Genomic DNA, 15539 nt, shown 5'->3' with positions numbered 1-15539 from the left:
CATTACAAGTCTGGGTCTACGCTGAATTTTGTTCTGCTCTCACACTGAGGTATTTTCGGGTTGTTGGACAAGATTTCCGAACATGTGTTAGACATTTTTGCTCTGCAGTGACAGATTTGGTGGAGTGATTTTTCCTCTAGATCAGTGCATTCTTTTCTAACATTTATAGGACGGATAATATTTTCGTAACTCTGCCCTGCAGTATTTTGCATGTGCAAATCAACAAGGAATCCAGTGGGCTTGTTCCTACATACCAGCACATACCAAAACAATATTCAGCTAAACTGAATGAGGGTCATTGTGCAGGATTTTGGAGGTTTCTTCAAACGTGTCCACTGTCAGTGAGAGTGATACTTTACTGTCTGGAAGCCCTCCAACATCTGTGTGCTCTGGAAAAATGTGCTCTCTGTCTCTCTCGGTTGGAATTGGCAGAAAACGTATGATTTCACTATCACTGTGTTGATGTTATGACTTGGCTACATCCTTTTCACACAGTAGTTGTTCATAAATCATGCATAATGAAGCTGCACTGATGGTCTATTCATACAACGTGTCCTCAACCAAATATTTTAGGATCGCGCAGGAGCTCGCATTCAGAATCTTAAGCACCGTGAGAGGATTTTTCCATACAAAACAAAAGTCTAAGTGAGTTGTATTTGTTATGTACAATGCTTTGAGATTTTCTTTCAAGCTCGTGTATGTTCTAGTGGAGCCATTACGCTGCAATCCTTCCAGTCTCTGTCATTCTTGGAGAGCATGGAAAACACGTGCAGCGGTGGCCAGGACAGCATAGTTTTCAAAGAGAATTTGGGGCCTTGCAGTACATCCACGCTGGCTGGCCACCTGGGGCCCACCTGCCTGGGGCTCAGACGCACATACTTTCCTCTTCTCTATCTTTCTGTCCGTCTCTATCTATTTATAACTCACGGCTGGATGTCTTCACTGCCCACCCAGCTCTGAGAAATGGCTGATGTTGAAATTCAGGAATCTGGTGTTACTTTTGACTGAATCCCTTAACCATGAATGGCTTACTTTCAGTTTCAGTGACCGCAGTCTTTTTGCTTCAGTGTTTAGATTCAGGCATATTGTGGCTATGACGGCATCCTTGTAATGTGCTGAATGTACGTAGTTGTGCCATCAAATAAATATTTCTGTAATGTGATTTTATTCAAGTTTCTAGCCACACAAGCTGCTTCAGGATTGGTGTTAGTCAGTCGCCACATGATATGATACAAAAGTCACGATACAATATTTTTGTGATTGTAAAAGTGTTGCAATATGAAAGATGTTGTGATTAAATAAAATGTGATATATTGCAATTTATTACCTTTTTTCAAATGATGTCCTCAAAGGAAAACTTTGTCAAGAATTGTTTTTATTTAATAAGATAAAGTTGTCAGTCTGTTTATCACATTATAGACATTTTTATTGGAGCAAAAATGTATCTAGTAGACTGAAAAAACAATTTGTTATTTTAGTAGGCTACCGAAATATTAATTTGTATTTATAACATTAATAATTCATAAATTGAAAAAAATTAATATTTGGTGTCCCTGTATCTAAGATATTACCACGCAAAAATATGGCGATACTATGCTGTATCAATTTTTTATTAGCTAACATCAGAGTGCTTGCAACAGCAAAGATGGGGAACGTGGTAAACATTACACCTGCTAAACACCAGCAGCACGTTTGCATTGTTATTGTTGTGAGCATGTTAGCATGCTGACAGTTAGCTTAAAGCACTGATGGGCCTCAGTAGGTTACAGCCTCATGTAGCTGCTAGCATGACTTTAGGTTGCACTCAAACCAAATCTAGTGTTGCAGAGAAGTTGCCATTCCTCCTTATCATTTCAGTGTGGGTGGTGTGTCTAGGCTGTAGTGGTGGGGCCGAAAAAAAGCAGCAGCCTGCCTTGAAAACTTGAAACGTATTCAACTCTTGGAGAAACGCTCCAGTGATCAGTAATTGTAAGAGATACGCGATCACATATTTTATACTTGGCAAAAATGTTTGTTTTGGTATATCACAACATTATACAGGTGCTGATTTTGTTTAGGTTTACATAACAGTGTCTGTTTTTTTAATGGTGTATAGTAGGAGACATGTTTACATTTGCATGACTTTTTAATAATATTTCTGTTTGAATGCAGGCTAAAGCTGCGCCACAGCTGTGGTAACGTAACCCTGGATTGCCACTGCTTGCGTGTGCGCTGTGGAACGGCTCAGCTGCGGTTTTGCTCTGTGCTCCCTCATCCATCAAACCCCACCGGTTGCGGTTTGAGTACTGACAGATCAGCTGGAGTGGCGAGACCGAGGAGTTCCCGCAGTAATTATAGTCACACGCGGTCACTCTGACCTCTGAAAACCTCTCACCTGTTAACTGCACGCCTGGATCCGCCCATTGTGGCGTTCTGTTGATGTAGTTAAGTGAAATCTGATCGAACATCAACACACAGTGTTTTATTCTAAAAATTAACCGGATGCTTAATGTTGTGTTGCTGTCTGACTTCCTGTCATTCAGCTGAATTGATGCGAAGTGCCGGCAAAAATAGACAGCTCCGGAGCTGGGACGGAGTCGATTTGCAGCTCAGCAGAGCCAGTGAGGTTAACACATAGACTAGAATTTAATCTATTTGCTCCATCTGCCGTGACGAATCAGAGCCAGACTGAACACGGATCAGGTCGAAATGAGCTCTAAGGCAGTTTAGTGCACATGACAAATCAGGAGAGGATGACGTCTTGCTAAAAAAATGACAACTAATTTCTTGATATTTTTTTTTCTTTTGTGTTCGTACATTTTCTTTTGTGCTTTTTTCCCACATTTTTGAAAGAAATCCAGCCAATTCGCTTAGGTTTCAAAGGGTTAAAGTAACTGAAGTAATAAAGCAGCTCAGCTGTTGTGGTATAACATCAGGTTAAATATGAAGAAACATGCATTTATGCATTGCCATGGTTTTGTATTTTTATTTTTTTGGTTTTTATTTCTTAATGTGAGGAGGCTCAGAGCGTCCAGAGGTTGAGATAAGATGAGGACCTTGTAGATGTTCATGACTCGCATGGTAAACAGTCTTGATCGAGGGTTACACAACATTGTTTTTCCTCCTCCATGGTTGCGTGTTTATAGATGATTTTGTGCGGCTGCACTGTGTGAGGCTGGTAAACTCTTGTTTTTGTTGTAACTGTCCATGTGCTGTACCAAGAGCTTCTCTGAGCAGATGTGTTGTAATGAAGTTGTTTATTGAAGTTACATGGGGCTCTTTGAGATATTCTTTTATTCATAGAAGTAAATATTAACTTGAAGTACAAGTTTTCCAAATCCCTTATGTTGTGTCTAATACAAGATGTGTCCATGTGGCCTGTGGGGTCCTGTTTGCTCTCAGGCTCCTTTTTGAATTCTCTTCAGAGGAAAAGTGTCGGTCACAATAGAAAAGATCACCATGATTCAATCTCATGGAAACCTCAGACATGCTGCCCTCACACCGTGGAAACCAGAGGGAAGAGCATTTAATCTCTTTTAAGTCTGGATGAGGTTACACATTAAGGTTTCAGTTGTATTTTCGGTTTCTTGAGGGCAAATTAAATTGTGGGAGTATCTGCTCTATATCCGCCCTTTCAAAAGATCAGCGGCTATATCTGACTCACCCTACAGTGAAGCAGCAGCTTGTAAAAACATCAGCAAGATAAAAATCTCGTCGACTTTAATCGGAGTCGTCACCACAAAAGACCCGGGGGTTGTTTGACTTGTAGACAACTGGGCTAATGTATTTTTCTCCCCTCAGCTCGTGTTAAGCTGTGTAAACTTAGAACGCCACAAGACTGGAAAGAGAGGGAGGAGAGGAAAAAGAGGGGAAAGACTCGGGGGTGGAGGTGTGTGTGTGTGTCTGGAAGTGGAAATGGGCAGCAGGGAGGAGGAATGTGAAACATTTCTGATGCCGGTCCAGTGGCTGTTTACACGGTAGCCAGCCTGTGACATCAGAGTCCAGACTTTATAAATGTCAGCAGGCGCAAGAATGAGCAGTTAGCAAACAGCGTCACGCAGGTCGGTGAGAGAGACTGAGCTCCATCAGCAACACGAGCCCCCATGGACCGACTGCTGTGTGACTGTGCGATGATCGCTGTGGCTGTGCTGCTGTGTGTGGCTCCACAGGTGAGGCCTCAGACTGCGTACTTACGGCCGTTTGTTTTCCGTGAGAGAGTTGTGTGATTCTTCTTGGCTTACTTTATTGTTGCAAGATTGATATATTTCTTCAAAAGGAATTTCTGTGCAGGAAGTCAGTTTCCAGTTATTCTGTGTTTTGTGTTGAGGAGCATCTTCCTGTCTTGGCATGAAGAATAGGAGAGTGATTGTTAGACTACTGTGTGTGCAAAATATGCAAATATGATATGCAGGGTGTCTACAGATATCAGAAACATAACTTTAATGCCCTTTAAGTCCTTTCTAGATAATTTAAGACTATTTTTTTGCACAAATTATGTTTAGTATGTGTTCCTGTGGAGAGGTAGGTTATATTTAACAATATGGTTATTAGAGCCAGGGTTCCTGCAGTCATGGAAAACCTGGAAACATCATGAAATTTCACAATCTCATTATCCAGGCCTGGAAAAGTGATGGAATTTGCAAAAAAAAAAAAAAATGTTGAAAGTTTTGGAAAAGTCATGGCATTTTGTTGTGTGTAATACAGAAAGGGGTGCTTGTATGACTGTAATGTAGTTTCAAGTATTTGAAGTAAATCTGAACATAACCAACTATTAGAGATTGAAAGAGGTTGCAGATTTATTTCTATACAACATGTATAATTTGGAGCTAAGTATACTGTACAGTTGCATTTGTGTTACATCTTGTGAATGGTCTCAACAATTTTATTATCATGCTATTATTATAGGTCCATGAAAGGCCATGTAAAAATCAAGAAAATGCTATGGACCCCTGTAGAGTGAGTTAGGTTAACCAACAGACATATAACAAATGCAAGTATAAAGGAAAAACACAGCAATAGTTTTGTAATTTTGTGGCAATTAAGACTTCACAAATTCAAATTTTAGACTTTTTAATTACATTTAAGGCCTTTTTAACTAACATAATATCTGCTGATTTGCATGATTGATTGATAGGCTGTTTGGTATAATGTCAGAAAATAGTGACAAAATCATGAATCATGAAGTTGCTTATTTTGTCTGACTAACAGTTTGAAACCCAAAGGTATTAAGCTTCTGATGACATCTGTTTAATATTTGCACGATCAATTGATTAGCTGTTTGGAAAAAAGTTGGAAAATAGTGAAAAATGCTACTTACTTGTTTTGTCTGTTTCAAACCCAAATATATTCAGTTTCTGAAGACAAGCAAAGAAAAGCAGCAAATCTTTACATTGGAGGAGCTGGAAGGAGATAACTTTTGAAAATGAATCGAGAAATAAATCATAAGAGTATAAAAACAAGTTCTGTAATTATTGACTCATCATTTAACCCCTCATGATAAGCAAAGTAAGTTGCTGAGAAAACTCTTATGGCAAGTTCACACTTGATTTCCATGTTATCATGATCATCTGTCTCTTTTAAAGTGTAAAGCTGATTAACAGATAAGCAATGATGTGGGCTGTGGGCTAATGTCAAGTGTCATGAAGCAATGAAGACATTCTTCTTCTCTGGCTAAGTGAGAGTTGGCTCGTCCAGATTTCGCCTGTGTTTTGGCTCCACCAGATACATGTTATTGAAAACAGTGGTTTGGCTTGAATGTGCTGGATGCCGGCGTGCATTTTCTCAGAATACCAATAATATTTTCTGTAATCTTCATGTGAAAATGCAGTCATGAGGATGTGAGTCAGACGCTGACTGTGAAAAGTGACTATGTGGTGATGGTGTCAAAACAGTGGCGTTCTTTGCTTTATCGTCCTCTGACCATGTGTGTCGTCCCTGCAGGTCTTGTCCCAGCTGTGTGACCGGCCCTGCCTTTGCCCCACTTCTGTCCCCCAGTGCCCCTCAGGAGTCCCTCTGGTGCTGGATGGCTGCAGGTGCTGCCAGGTGTGCGCCCGGCAGCGCGGCGAGCCCTGCACCGAGATGTTTCCCTGCGACAGCCAGAGAGGACTGCAGTGCGACTACAGCGCCAGCTTCCCCGGAGACCCTGGGGAGTGTGTCGGTGAGCGCCTCCTCTAACAAGCAAACAGCCCGACCCTCGTCTGTGTGGGGAGGACATGCAGGGAGGAGGTGATAGGGCCTCAGTGAGTCTGCACGAGCGGAACAAACAGACAGTTAATGTTTAAAGTCTGCTCAGCAGAGCGGGACGGCCTGCCGGGCGGCGGTGCTCTGCCAGAACTCTAAAACATTTCAACTTCTATTTCCAGGACTGCTGTTGACACATTTCCTCTAATGACTACCCTTTGAGCAGCGTGATAGATTGCAGAGACAACACTCGTGAATTGAAAAACACACTCAGTTTCTCAGTAGAGAGGCCTGGTTTCCCATAAACCTTCAGAAATATTGGCAAAGACAGCAGCTCCTGTGTCCTCACCACTCACTCTCATTTTCCTCCGCTGTGTCCCCCTGCATCCATCCACCTCCCCCTCCCTCGCTCCTCACCTAATCTAATCCCTCGCTTCCTGATTAAGTTTCCCACATCAATCCAAGGTGCAGGTGTGGTGGAGGAAGTTAAAGTGGCGTCTGTGCTGTGTGTTTCTTGACAGGTCAGGAGGATCTGGGCTGTGAAGTCAACGGCATCACATACCAGGAGGGCGAGTCGTTTCAGCCCTCCTGTGACTCGTACTGCCACTGCAGAGGTGGAGGGGTGAGCTGTGTGCCAGCATGCCCTCTGACTGCCCGTCTTCCCACTCCGGACTGCCCCAACCCGCAATATATCCGGCTACCGGGGAAATGCTGCAAGGACTGGGTGTGTGAAAACCTGGAGAACACGGTCATTCAGGATGCCATCACAGGTAAACCAGGATTCCTGCAGATCCTTAAAAAGCATTGAATTCATTCAAAAATAAAGCCTTAATTGGTATTGAATTTACGTGTCGACAGATTATCGGATCCAATATTTGATATTTTGACGTTAACCAGTATCTGTGTTTTATCGTAATGATCGCCGATAAAGTTAATTACTCAACCATCACCAGAGCAGGAAGTCTGCAATACATTGCGAAGAAAGTATCAGCATGGGAGGAACTTTTACTTTGTAAAACCTCAGGAAGCTATTTTTACTTATTCTTTTTTTTTTTTTTTAAATTTTCACAGAATTTTATTTTTAAAAAAATGACTGGAAACTTTTTAAATTTGATGTAGCAAATTTCAGTTTTAATAAAGCAGTTGCTTTAAAAAAGTGTGTCAATCCAGGTTATAGAGGGTTAATGAGCAGACTTAGATGTGGTATCAAACTTTTCACTGAGCTCTCTGCAAGAAATGAGTTCATTTCCCAAAAATGTCTGAGTATTCCTTTAAATTGTTTCCTGACAGCGTTGGTCATTTACAACATATTTCCAGTGTTGGATCCATCTCCACACACACTATAACTCCATTTCTCAGCAACAAATCCTGCTCATTGATGATCGGTCCTCATGGCAACATCCTTCATTCGTATGAGGTTTGTCACTGGTGGTCGTGTCTGGAAGTTTTTACTGGAGTGTTTTTGCATTAAACTGGGGTGTGCCTCACCAAAGGAAAACTCCCAAAGTCCAAATATAACTCACATTTTTTTTGGAAAAATGAAAACATATTTTTTTTCTACCAGGCACCAAGTTTCCTAGTTTCATAACAACAACAGCAGCTGTGTAACAATTAAACATTTGAAGCCATGTAGAGACGATGACTCCATTAAAAGGGGAGGTGGCGGATGTGAGAGGGAACTGAAGCCACTCTGAAAACATCTGGACTTCCAAACAACCTTTTGAGAGCAGCAACAGCACATTTTGTTCTTGGATACAAAAACCTGCAAAGTCATTTCTAAAGATCAGCTGATTATTATGACATTTACATGTTAGTTTTGGCATAAACAAAAATTTGCTTTGTTTTTTTAAATTCACAAAAATCCAAAGCATTGGATTAGATCTGAATTGGAAATTTTTGGGAGCAAAAACACAATTGAATTAGATGTTGAAGTTATTGGAGGTGAATGAGTTCAGCAGCTAGTTTAGTTTTAGTGCTGAGGTTCTTAAACCTTGAAGTTGTATGTAACTCCAGAACTGGGAATCATCACATCATTTCTAAGTTTTCTGCAGTATCAAAGTAATCCAGAGAGGCTCTGCTCGATATCCATGAATACACTGCATTTAATTCAGCATACTTTTAATTCTTCAAATTTGCCATGATGTAATTTAAAAACAAAAATTCAGGTTCTGCAAAAACCAGGTAGTAGCCCACAGTGGAGCTCACTGACTCCATGGGAACATTAAACTTCCTGTTTTACATTTTTCCTTGCATTACTTGTTTTTTGTAAATGGAGTTTTTCATAACTCATGAATGATCCCCCTTAACAGTGAGTAACTTAAGAAGGAAACTAATTGTACCATTAGTGCAAACTTAATTTGTAGTAAAGTGAAGTGTAAGATGTGAAAACGAGAATCAAGACTATAGCACTAATTGTTATTTTTATTTTTTTTTTATATTGGTCATAGGGGGCATTACTGCTTAAGTCCTCTTTTACCTTTTACAATGAAAGCCCAACTTCAGTTACTTGACTTATGCTTTGCTGAGAAGCAACTCAGCAAAATAGCTCATACAGGTTTGAAAAAAATACATATTTTTAGAATATAGCGTGTATTCATATGGCTCTATTCACTTTTCTCCGAATCGTCTCCTTTTTTTCTTCTGTATCTTTGCTGTTTTGCTAAAGTTGAAACAGTTCATCTCACACAGCAGAGGATTCACGTTGCTTGGCATGAGTTTGCATCCTTTACAACATCTTCGCATTGATTGTGTAATTGTGCTGCACCAACATTTGCTTCACCTTCGCCTTCGAACACGATTATTCCCAAAATAGTGAAATATTAATAGGAGCAATAAAATGTTTGATATAGATACATTTTTCCTTGTTGCACTATCAACATAAGCTAGCTCATGTGGTGAAGTGGGCACCTCACAGAAGCTGAGGCCTTTGCAGCGGCCGGCGTTAAACTCCGACCTACAGCTTAAACTATATACACATATTCATATACACACACACACACACACACACACACACTATAAAAGCCCTTTTTATGTGCTGCAACATGAACTGTGTATAAGATCTGAACTAAAAATCTTTTTGTTTTTTTTTCGGAAGCCATGAGACCTGGCAGATTGTGGCCGGCTCTCTCGATGGATCACCCTTTAAACAAACTGGTCCAACCAGCCTCCACCTGTGTGGAGCAGAGCACCCAGTGGAGCGCCTGCTCCCAGAGCTGTGGAGCTGGAGTCTCCACACGCGTTTCCAACCAGAATCCAGCCTGCAAGCTGCAAATGGAGACTCGACTTTGTAAAGTGCGGCCTTGCAATACAGTTCAGCCGGTCCCGAGGCAACCCATGGTGAGCTTTTGTTTCTACTGCCTGAATGCTTTAAGGTTCTGCCGCTTCAAATATTACATTAGATGCTATAGATTGCTTTAAAGGGTCAGTTCACCTTAAACAAACAGATGTATCGAGTTTGGAGATAATTACTCCTGAAACCTTTTTGGTCAATACTGTAAAATGTAATGAAAGAAAATTTCTCAAAAAGAAATTTCTACGAACTAGAGAGTTCGTCTGCATGGATAAAAACAACAGGGGGTAAGAGAAAATATGTTTATTGTAAATTTTAATTTTCTTTTTTAAAAGATTTCTGAAGCAGAGCTGCTGTGCACAGCCAAATTTAAAATCAAAGATACCGTGTGGAGTTTTGTTGTAAATGTTGTAAGTTTTTGTTTTCCCAGTGGGGACGGCAGGGACGCTGTAAAGCCAGCTACACGTCACCAGGCCCCATTCGGCTCGTTCACCAGGGCTGCTACAGCACTCGCGCCTACCAGCTCCGGTACTGCGGACAGTGCACTGACTCCCGCTGCTGCTCGCCTTACCAAACCACCACCGCTGAGGTGACCTTCCGCTGCCCCTCCGGCAGACTGATACAGCGACCTGTGATGATGATCCACTCCTGTGTTTGTCATAACAACTGCCCGTACAAACCTTACAGTAACCCGGCTCTGTGGGGCTACAGGCCCTGATCCTGTAGGAGCGAAGATTCAACCACAACAGTAAGACTTCACTGACTCGTATCACGAGGTGGATACACTACTAAATGTAGATAAAAACTGTGATTGGGTTGGGATGAACACATTTACAGTCTCCCTCTGCACTTATTCACAACTCCTTTTCACTCCCACACCTTGGGAAGTCATTATGGTGGTGGCTTTGACCTTTATTCTAAAATCTGTTATTTTGGCAAATCCAGAGGAAGCAAGCTAAATTACAGCATGTAGCACTTTAAACAGAGAGGTGACAGAGTGCTTCACAGGAAAAAAAGTAAATGTACAGAGAAAGATTCAGGACACAGATAAGACATATTAAAATAAATGTAAAAACACCAAGTAAAAAGAGGGAAGAAAACAAGTGGGTTTTAAGAACGATGTGCACTGATTAGCCTTCAGAGACTTCCTTCTAGAGGTCAGAGGGCACAACAGCTCATTTAAGTACAGAGCACCACATTATGTCATGATGGTCATCTTTCATCTTGAACAGGTCAAAATGGTACAGTGTAAACCAGGCTTTATCAGAAATTCTGAGTGCACGGCTGATCTTCTTCCAGCCCTGAATATTGTCTGTGGGACAGATGTAAAGTTCTGGGTAGCCCTGCACTACAGTGATCAACTCCTTCATTTTTATCCGATACTAATATTTTTGGAAGAATGGAAATATATCTGCCAGCTATGATTGGTTGTTCCTTATCACATGGGTGCTGTTTCGTTCCAAAAGGTTTTGTTATGCCAGGGCAGAGCCGTCGTACCCTGAAAAACAGGCGCCTGGGAATGCTTGCACATTGCGACAGCATCGCTGTGGCTTATGAGCGCACCTGCCTTTTACTTGAGGCGCAAAAAACGCAGCATGTATGCTGGCCCTAAAATTGCAGTTCCTTTAATGGCCACTTGAGGCTAGCTCCTAAAGTGAGTCAGTCCTCATGGACCTCCATGTTAAAATGCCCAACTTTACAGCAGACATGTTACCAGCCTGGTACTGTGTGTTTGTATGTAACTCTTCTGTTTACATTTCATTAAGGCTTTAAGTTATGCATAATTTTTGGCTGCTTTGAGTCAGATTCACCCCCGGCTCCTCCACAGCTCCAACTTATTGTCCAAATATCCAGCATCAGGGCAGCCATAATGCCAAACTTGAGGCTTCAAAACAGGAGTCCACAAACCAATGAGTGATGCCACGGTGGCTACGTCCATTATTTATACAGTTATGGCGTACGTGCCTGATCATGTAATGCCTTGTATGTCAGAAATTTTAAAAAACTATCCTCAAAGTGACAGGGAGCCAGAGAGAGAAAGTAAAGCTTGCACCATGTTTGATTTTAATTTAATTTTTGTTAAAAGTGTTCTGGATGATTTTCACTCAAGATACAGAAAATTAGATGACAATGATATTGGTTCACTTTTTCCAAATCTGTAGGCTCATAGTTACAAAAAAAAAAAAACAGGACTGAATTCGTTATATGTAGTTCTTTATGTTTGCATCAGAAGTAATCCACATTTCTTTTTACACAGGGTTAAAATTTGTGGGACAAGTGGGCCAATAACATTTGAGTAATACTGCAATAAGATATCTGGACATAGAAGACTAAGCTTTTAACTGAGGACCGTTGGCCAAAATATTAATTTGGTCATGAAGATAGTTTTAAAGAGCAAATTCCAATAACGACCCCAACCTTTGTGTTGACAGATCTTATTTTACGATGTGAGCAATGCAACTTTTAACTTGTACAGTTTTGTTTTTGTGTGTTTGTAGTCACATGACATTGCACTTATTTCTTATGTTTTGTTTTGTTGTAAATAGTTCTGGACAGATGTCTCTGTATGTTTGGTGAAAAATGGCTTTTTATTTTAAACAGGTCTTGCATTTTTACTCTCAAATGATTTTTGTGTTTTTGATTTATATTTTTTCATATTATGGTACACACAGATTTATAAAGTCATGTTGTAAATACAATAGCTTTTCCCAATGTGTCACTTCATCATTCATCGATAATTACTGTACAATATACTCCTTCCTTTTGCCGATGAGCTGTTAAAAGCACGTTTTAAGTACACAGAAATACACATGATAAGTTATTTTTATGCCTCCACGCTGGCCAAAGGCACAGCCAGAGGAATTATATTTTTGAGGTGGCCATCCATACAACAGTCCTTTTCTCATGGACCCGATGTCTCAAGAATGCCTTGAAAGTTACTTCAAATTTGGCACAAACGTCCACTTGACCTTAAGAATAAACTGATGTTACTTTGGTGGTCAAAGGTCACCGTGACCTCATCTGTCTCATTCTTATGAGCATGATATCTCAAGAAAACCTTAAACGGAATTTCATCAAATTTGGCACAAACGTCTACTTAAGCTCAACGTGGAACTAATTAGAATCTGGGGTCATAGGTTGATGTGACCTTGAGCCCGTTTCATTCTCTTGAGCACAATATCTTAACAAGGCTTCAAGGGAGTTTCCTCAAATTTGGCACAAATATTCACTTGGACTTAAGAATGATCGTATTTAATTTTGGTGGTCAAAGGTCAAAAATCAAGGTCTCTGGGACCTCACAAAACACATTCTGGTCTGTAACTCTTGACCATAGAATCCAAATGCTAATTATGACTAAATTTCACACTAGTGTCAAATTAAATTGATTAAGTGATTTCATATGAAAAGTGAAACCAAATAAATGATTAATATTAGGCAAGGCAAATTTATTTATATAGCACATTTCATACCCAAAGGCAACCCAAAGTGCTTTACAGATCAATCAAGTCAAATTTCATTGTACACCAATCACAAGGCATCCCCCAAAGAGCTGTACAAATAAGTATTTCAATTCAGTTAGATCTATGAAGTCCAAAATCACAAATCACAATTAGCCTTACAGGAATTTACAACATATGACATCCCTCTGTCCTTGGACCTTCACAACTGATAAGTAAAAACTTCTCCCCAAAAAACTTAAACAGGGAAAAAAACAACTATGAATTGTTTTTTTTTTTTTTGTTGAATTTTTTTTTATAATTCTGCACACACTGTACCTCAGACAGATCAGATGACCATGTGAGACATCCTGACATCTAGTGAACAAAAGAATCTACTGACAAAGAGGGAAGGATGATAGCTTTAATCTAAGAGGATTTTATTAAAGTACTATATAACAAGACTTACATCAAGCAGTCTATTTAGTGTGACTTGTACCATACAGTATCAGAAGATTTCATCAGCTCACTTGTGAGAGGCGTGTTACCACAGGATGTGGCAAACCTTGCTGTGCTTAACCCTACCAGAAAACAACTTTTTTAACCTCTTATTGCTGTTTATGGGTTACCACCAGCACAGTGCTTACCTCTAATAAACAACCTTACAACTAGAAAGTCAATTATGCTACAAAACTGTAAAGTTTGCTTAAAAGTTTAAAAAAACTTTTTTTCTACTATCTTTTATTTGTGCTAAAAAATTGAAAGTATCTAATGTTGAAAACTCATGTTGGAAATCTTTCTTGAAACAATGGCTACTAAACTAAAACTTACATTAATTTCAGTTCCTCATAGGGTTTCTGAGGCATCCCAAAAATAAAGATCTACATGTGAGGTCTCACATAAATACATATAAGCCTATATTTCTAGACCAAACTGTTACTTTGGCCTTAGATGACTTTAACTTTATGTTTTCAATTTAAAAGATAAATAAATAAATAAAAGCTAAACGGTGTTATTTCCTGAACACTGGCAGGTGCAGGAACTGAAATGTGGTATGTAGACCCTGTAGCATAAAACAGGAAGTCTTCTCTGAACCACACATGCAGTGATTCTGTTGCTATCGATTCTACAAACACAAAGAGAAGGAACTGTACTACCTGCTGTCCAAAAGACGATGAAGAACACCTCTTGTCCTCATATCAGCTTTGACTTTTCAGGCAGATTTCTGCCTCCTGTTTATATCTCGGTCTTCATCATCGGTCTGGTAGCTAATGGATGGGGACTGAAGTCTTTGCTGCAAAACTGGAAGAAACTGGGTAACGTCAACATTTTTGTTCTCAACCTTGGACTTACAGATATTTTGTACCTGCTCACACTCCCATTTTTGGTTGTGTACTACTTCATGAAGAGTCAGTGGATCTTTGGACAGGTATTCTGCAAGATAACAAGATTCTGCTTCAACCTGAATCTGTATGGCAGCATCGGGTTTCTTACCTGTATAAGTGTGTACAGGTACCTGGCCATTGTGCATCCAATGAGAGCGATGGGAAGAATAACCGTCACCCACTCTGTGATCATCTCAGTCATGGTTTGGCTGTTGGTGAGTGTTCAAAGTCTTCCAGACATGTTCTACATCAAAACATACAGCAAACCAACTGGAAACACTGAAAAATGTTTTGATACCACCGACAGAAGCTTTGTTGAGAGTTACCTGAAATACAGCCTTGGATGGACACTCACTGGTTTTTTGTGTCCCATTGCTGATCACACTGGGCTGCTACGGACATGTGATTGTCGTTCTCTGCCGTGCTCTGTCAGATAAGTCGTGCTTTGTGTGTTGATCAGGGCTCTCAACCCTCTGGATTTACCTCCATGGACATGAAGATATTCCGTCAGATCAGACAGCTGCTCCAGCGAGCTCGTAAAGTATTCGCAGTCGGTTTCTTTCAAACTCAGGCTGTGTGCCTGTGGCACAACTGCAGATGACATTTAAGATTGTGTAAGATTTTAACTTAACTGTAAACAACAATAGCTCAAGGCTGCATGCACTGTCCATCACAGTGGTGTTGTGATTAAGTGCAGTTGCGGACTTATCATTGTAGTTGTTCTTCATAGTAATTGTTGCTTTCTTTGCCTGAAAAAATAAGTTTTTCTGAAGGCTTATTTTTTTGGTAATCTGGTGTTTGTCATAATGCGAGTTTACCACATGCTGGTACGAGTGTCCTAATAAAGAGGAAACTCAGATTAACTGCAGCTTTAAAGGTGTTCGCTGTTTTCTTTCAAAAACAGGTTTGGTATAGTGATAAAGATCACATAATGTGTTTGGGGTAGGAAAAGCATGTATGTCTCTTTATCAGTTAAACAGAACTTTTTAAGGTGAAATCTCTTGAGATCATGTAATACGCTGTAAACAGGTAATTTGAATTCTATTAACTTCACTGACTTTGAACATGCCTGCAGTCAAGTGGAAAAAATACTAAAGAGGAGATGCACTCTTTGACACAATTCTAGCAGATGACCATTCCCTTCCATACATCCTCGAAAAACCCACATGCCAAAAAATAAGCTCAAACTTCAACAGAAGCATAAGCGTCATTTCGGCACTGTCCGTTTGTTTGTATTGTGATTGGCGTCTCAGTTGTTATTTTATATTA

General features: G+C 40.1%; 2 protein-coding genes across 2 annotated transcripts; both read left to right on the top strand.

Annotated features, from left to right (window-relative positions):
- The first annotated feature begins 3966 nt into the window (after positions 1 to 3966).
- ccn5 (cellular communication network factor 5) lies at positions 3967 to 11220 on the top strand. The gene is made up of 5 exons (XM_042491357.1): positions 3967 to 4148; positions 5920 to 6136; positions 6681 to 6929; positions 9254 to 9495; positions 9879 to 11220. The coding sequence occupies exons 1-5, from the start codon at positions 4083 to 4085 to the stop codon at positions 10164 to 10166; spliced, it is 1062 nt and encodes a 353-aa protein (XP_042347291.1). The 5' UTR covers positions 3967 to 4082; the 3' UTR covers positions 10167 to 11220.
- A 1263-nt stretch (positions 11221 to 12483) lies between these two features.
- si:dkey-78k11.9 (P2Y purinoceptor 1) lies at positions 12484 to 14726 on the top strand. Its single transcript, XM_042491087.1, is given in 2 exon segments — positions 12484 to 14629; positions 14631 to 14726. Coding segments are annotated over 2 exon segments (666 nt in total). The 5' UTR covers positions 12484 to 14059.
- Positions 14727 to 15539: the final 813 nt, after the last annotated feature.

Source organism: Plectropomus leopardus, chromosome 8 (assembly GCF_008729295.1).
Source record: "Plectropomus leopardus isolate mb chromosome 8, YSFRI_Pleo_2.0, whole genome shotgun sequence".
Lineage (NCBI taxonomy): Eukaryota > Metazoa > Chordata > Actinopteri > Perciformes > Serranidae > Plectropomus > Plectropomus leopardus.
This window is presented reverse-complemented; position numbering and strand designations above follow the sequence as displayed.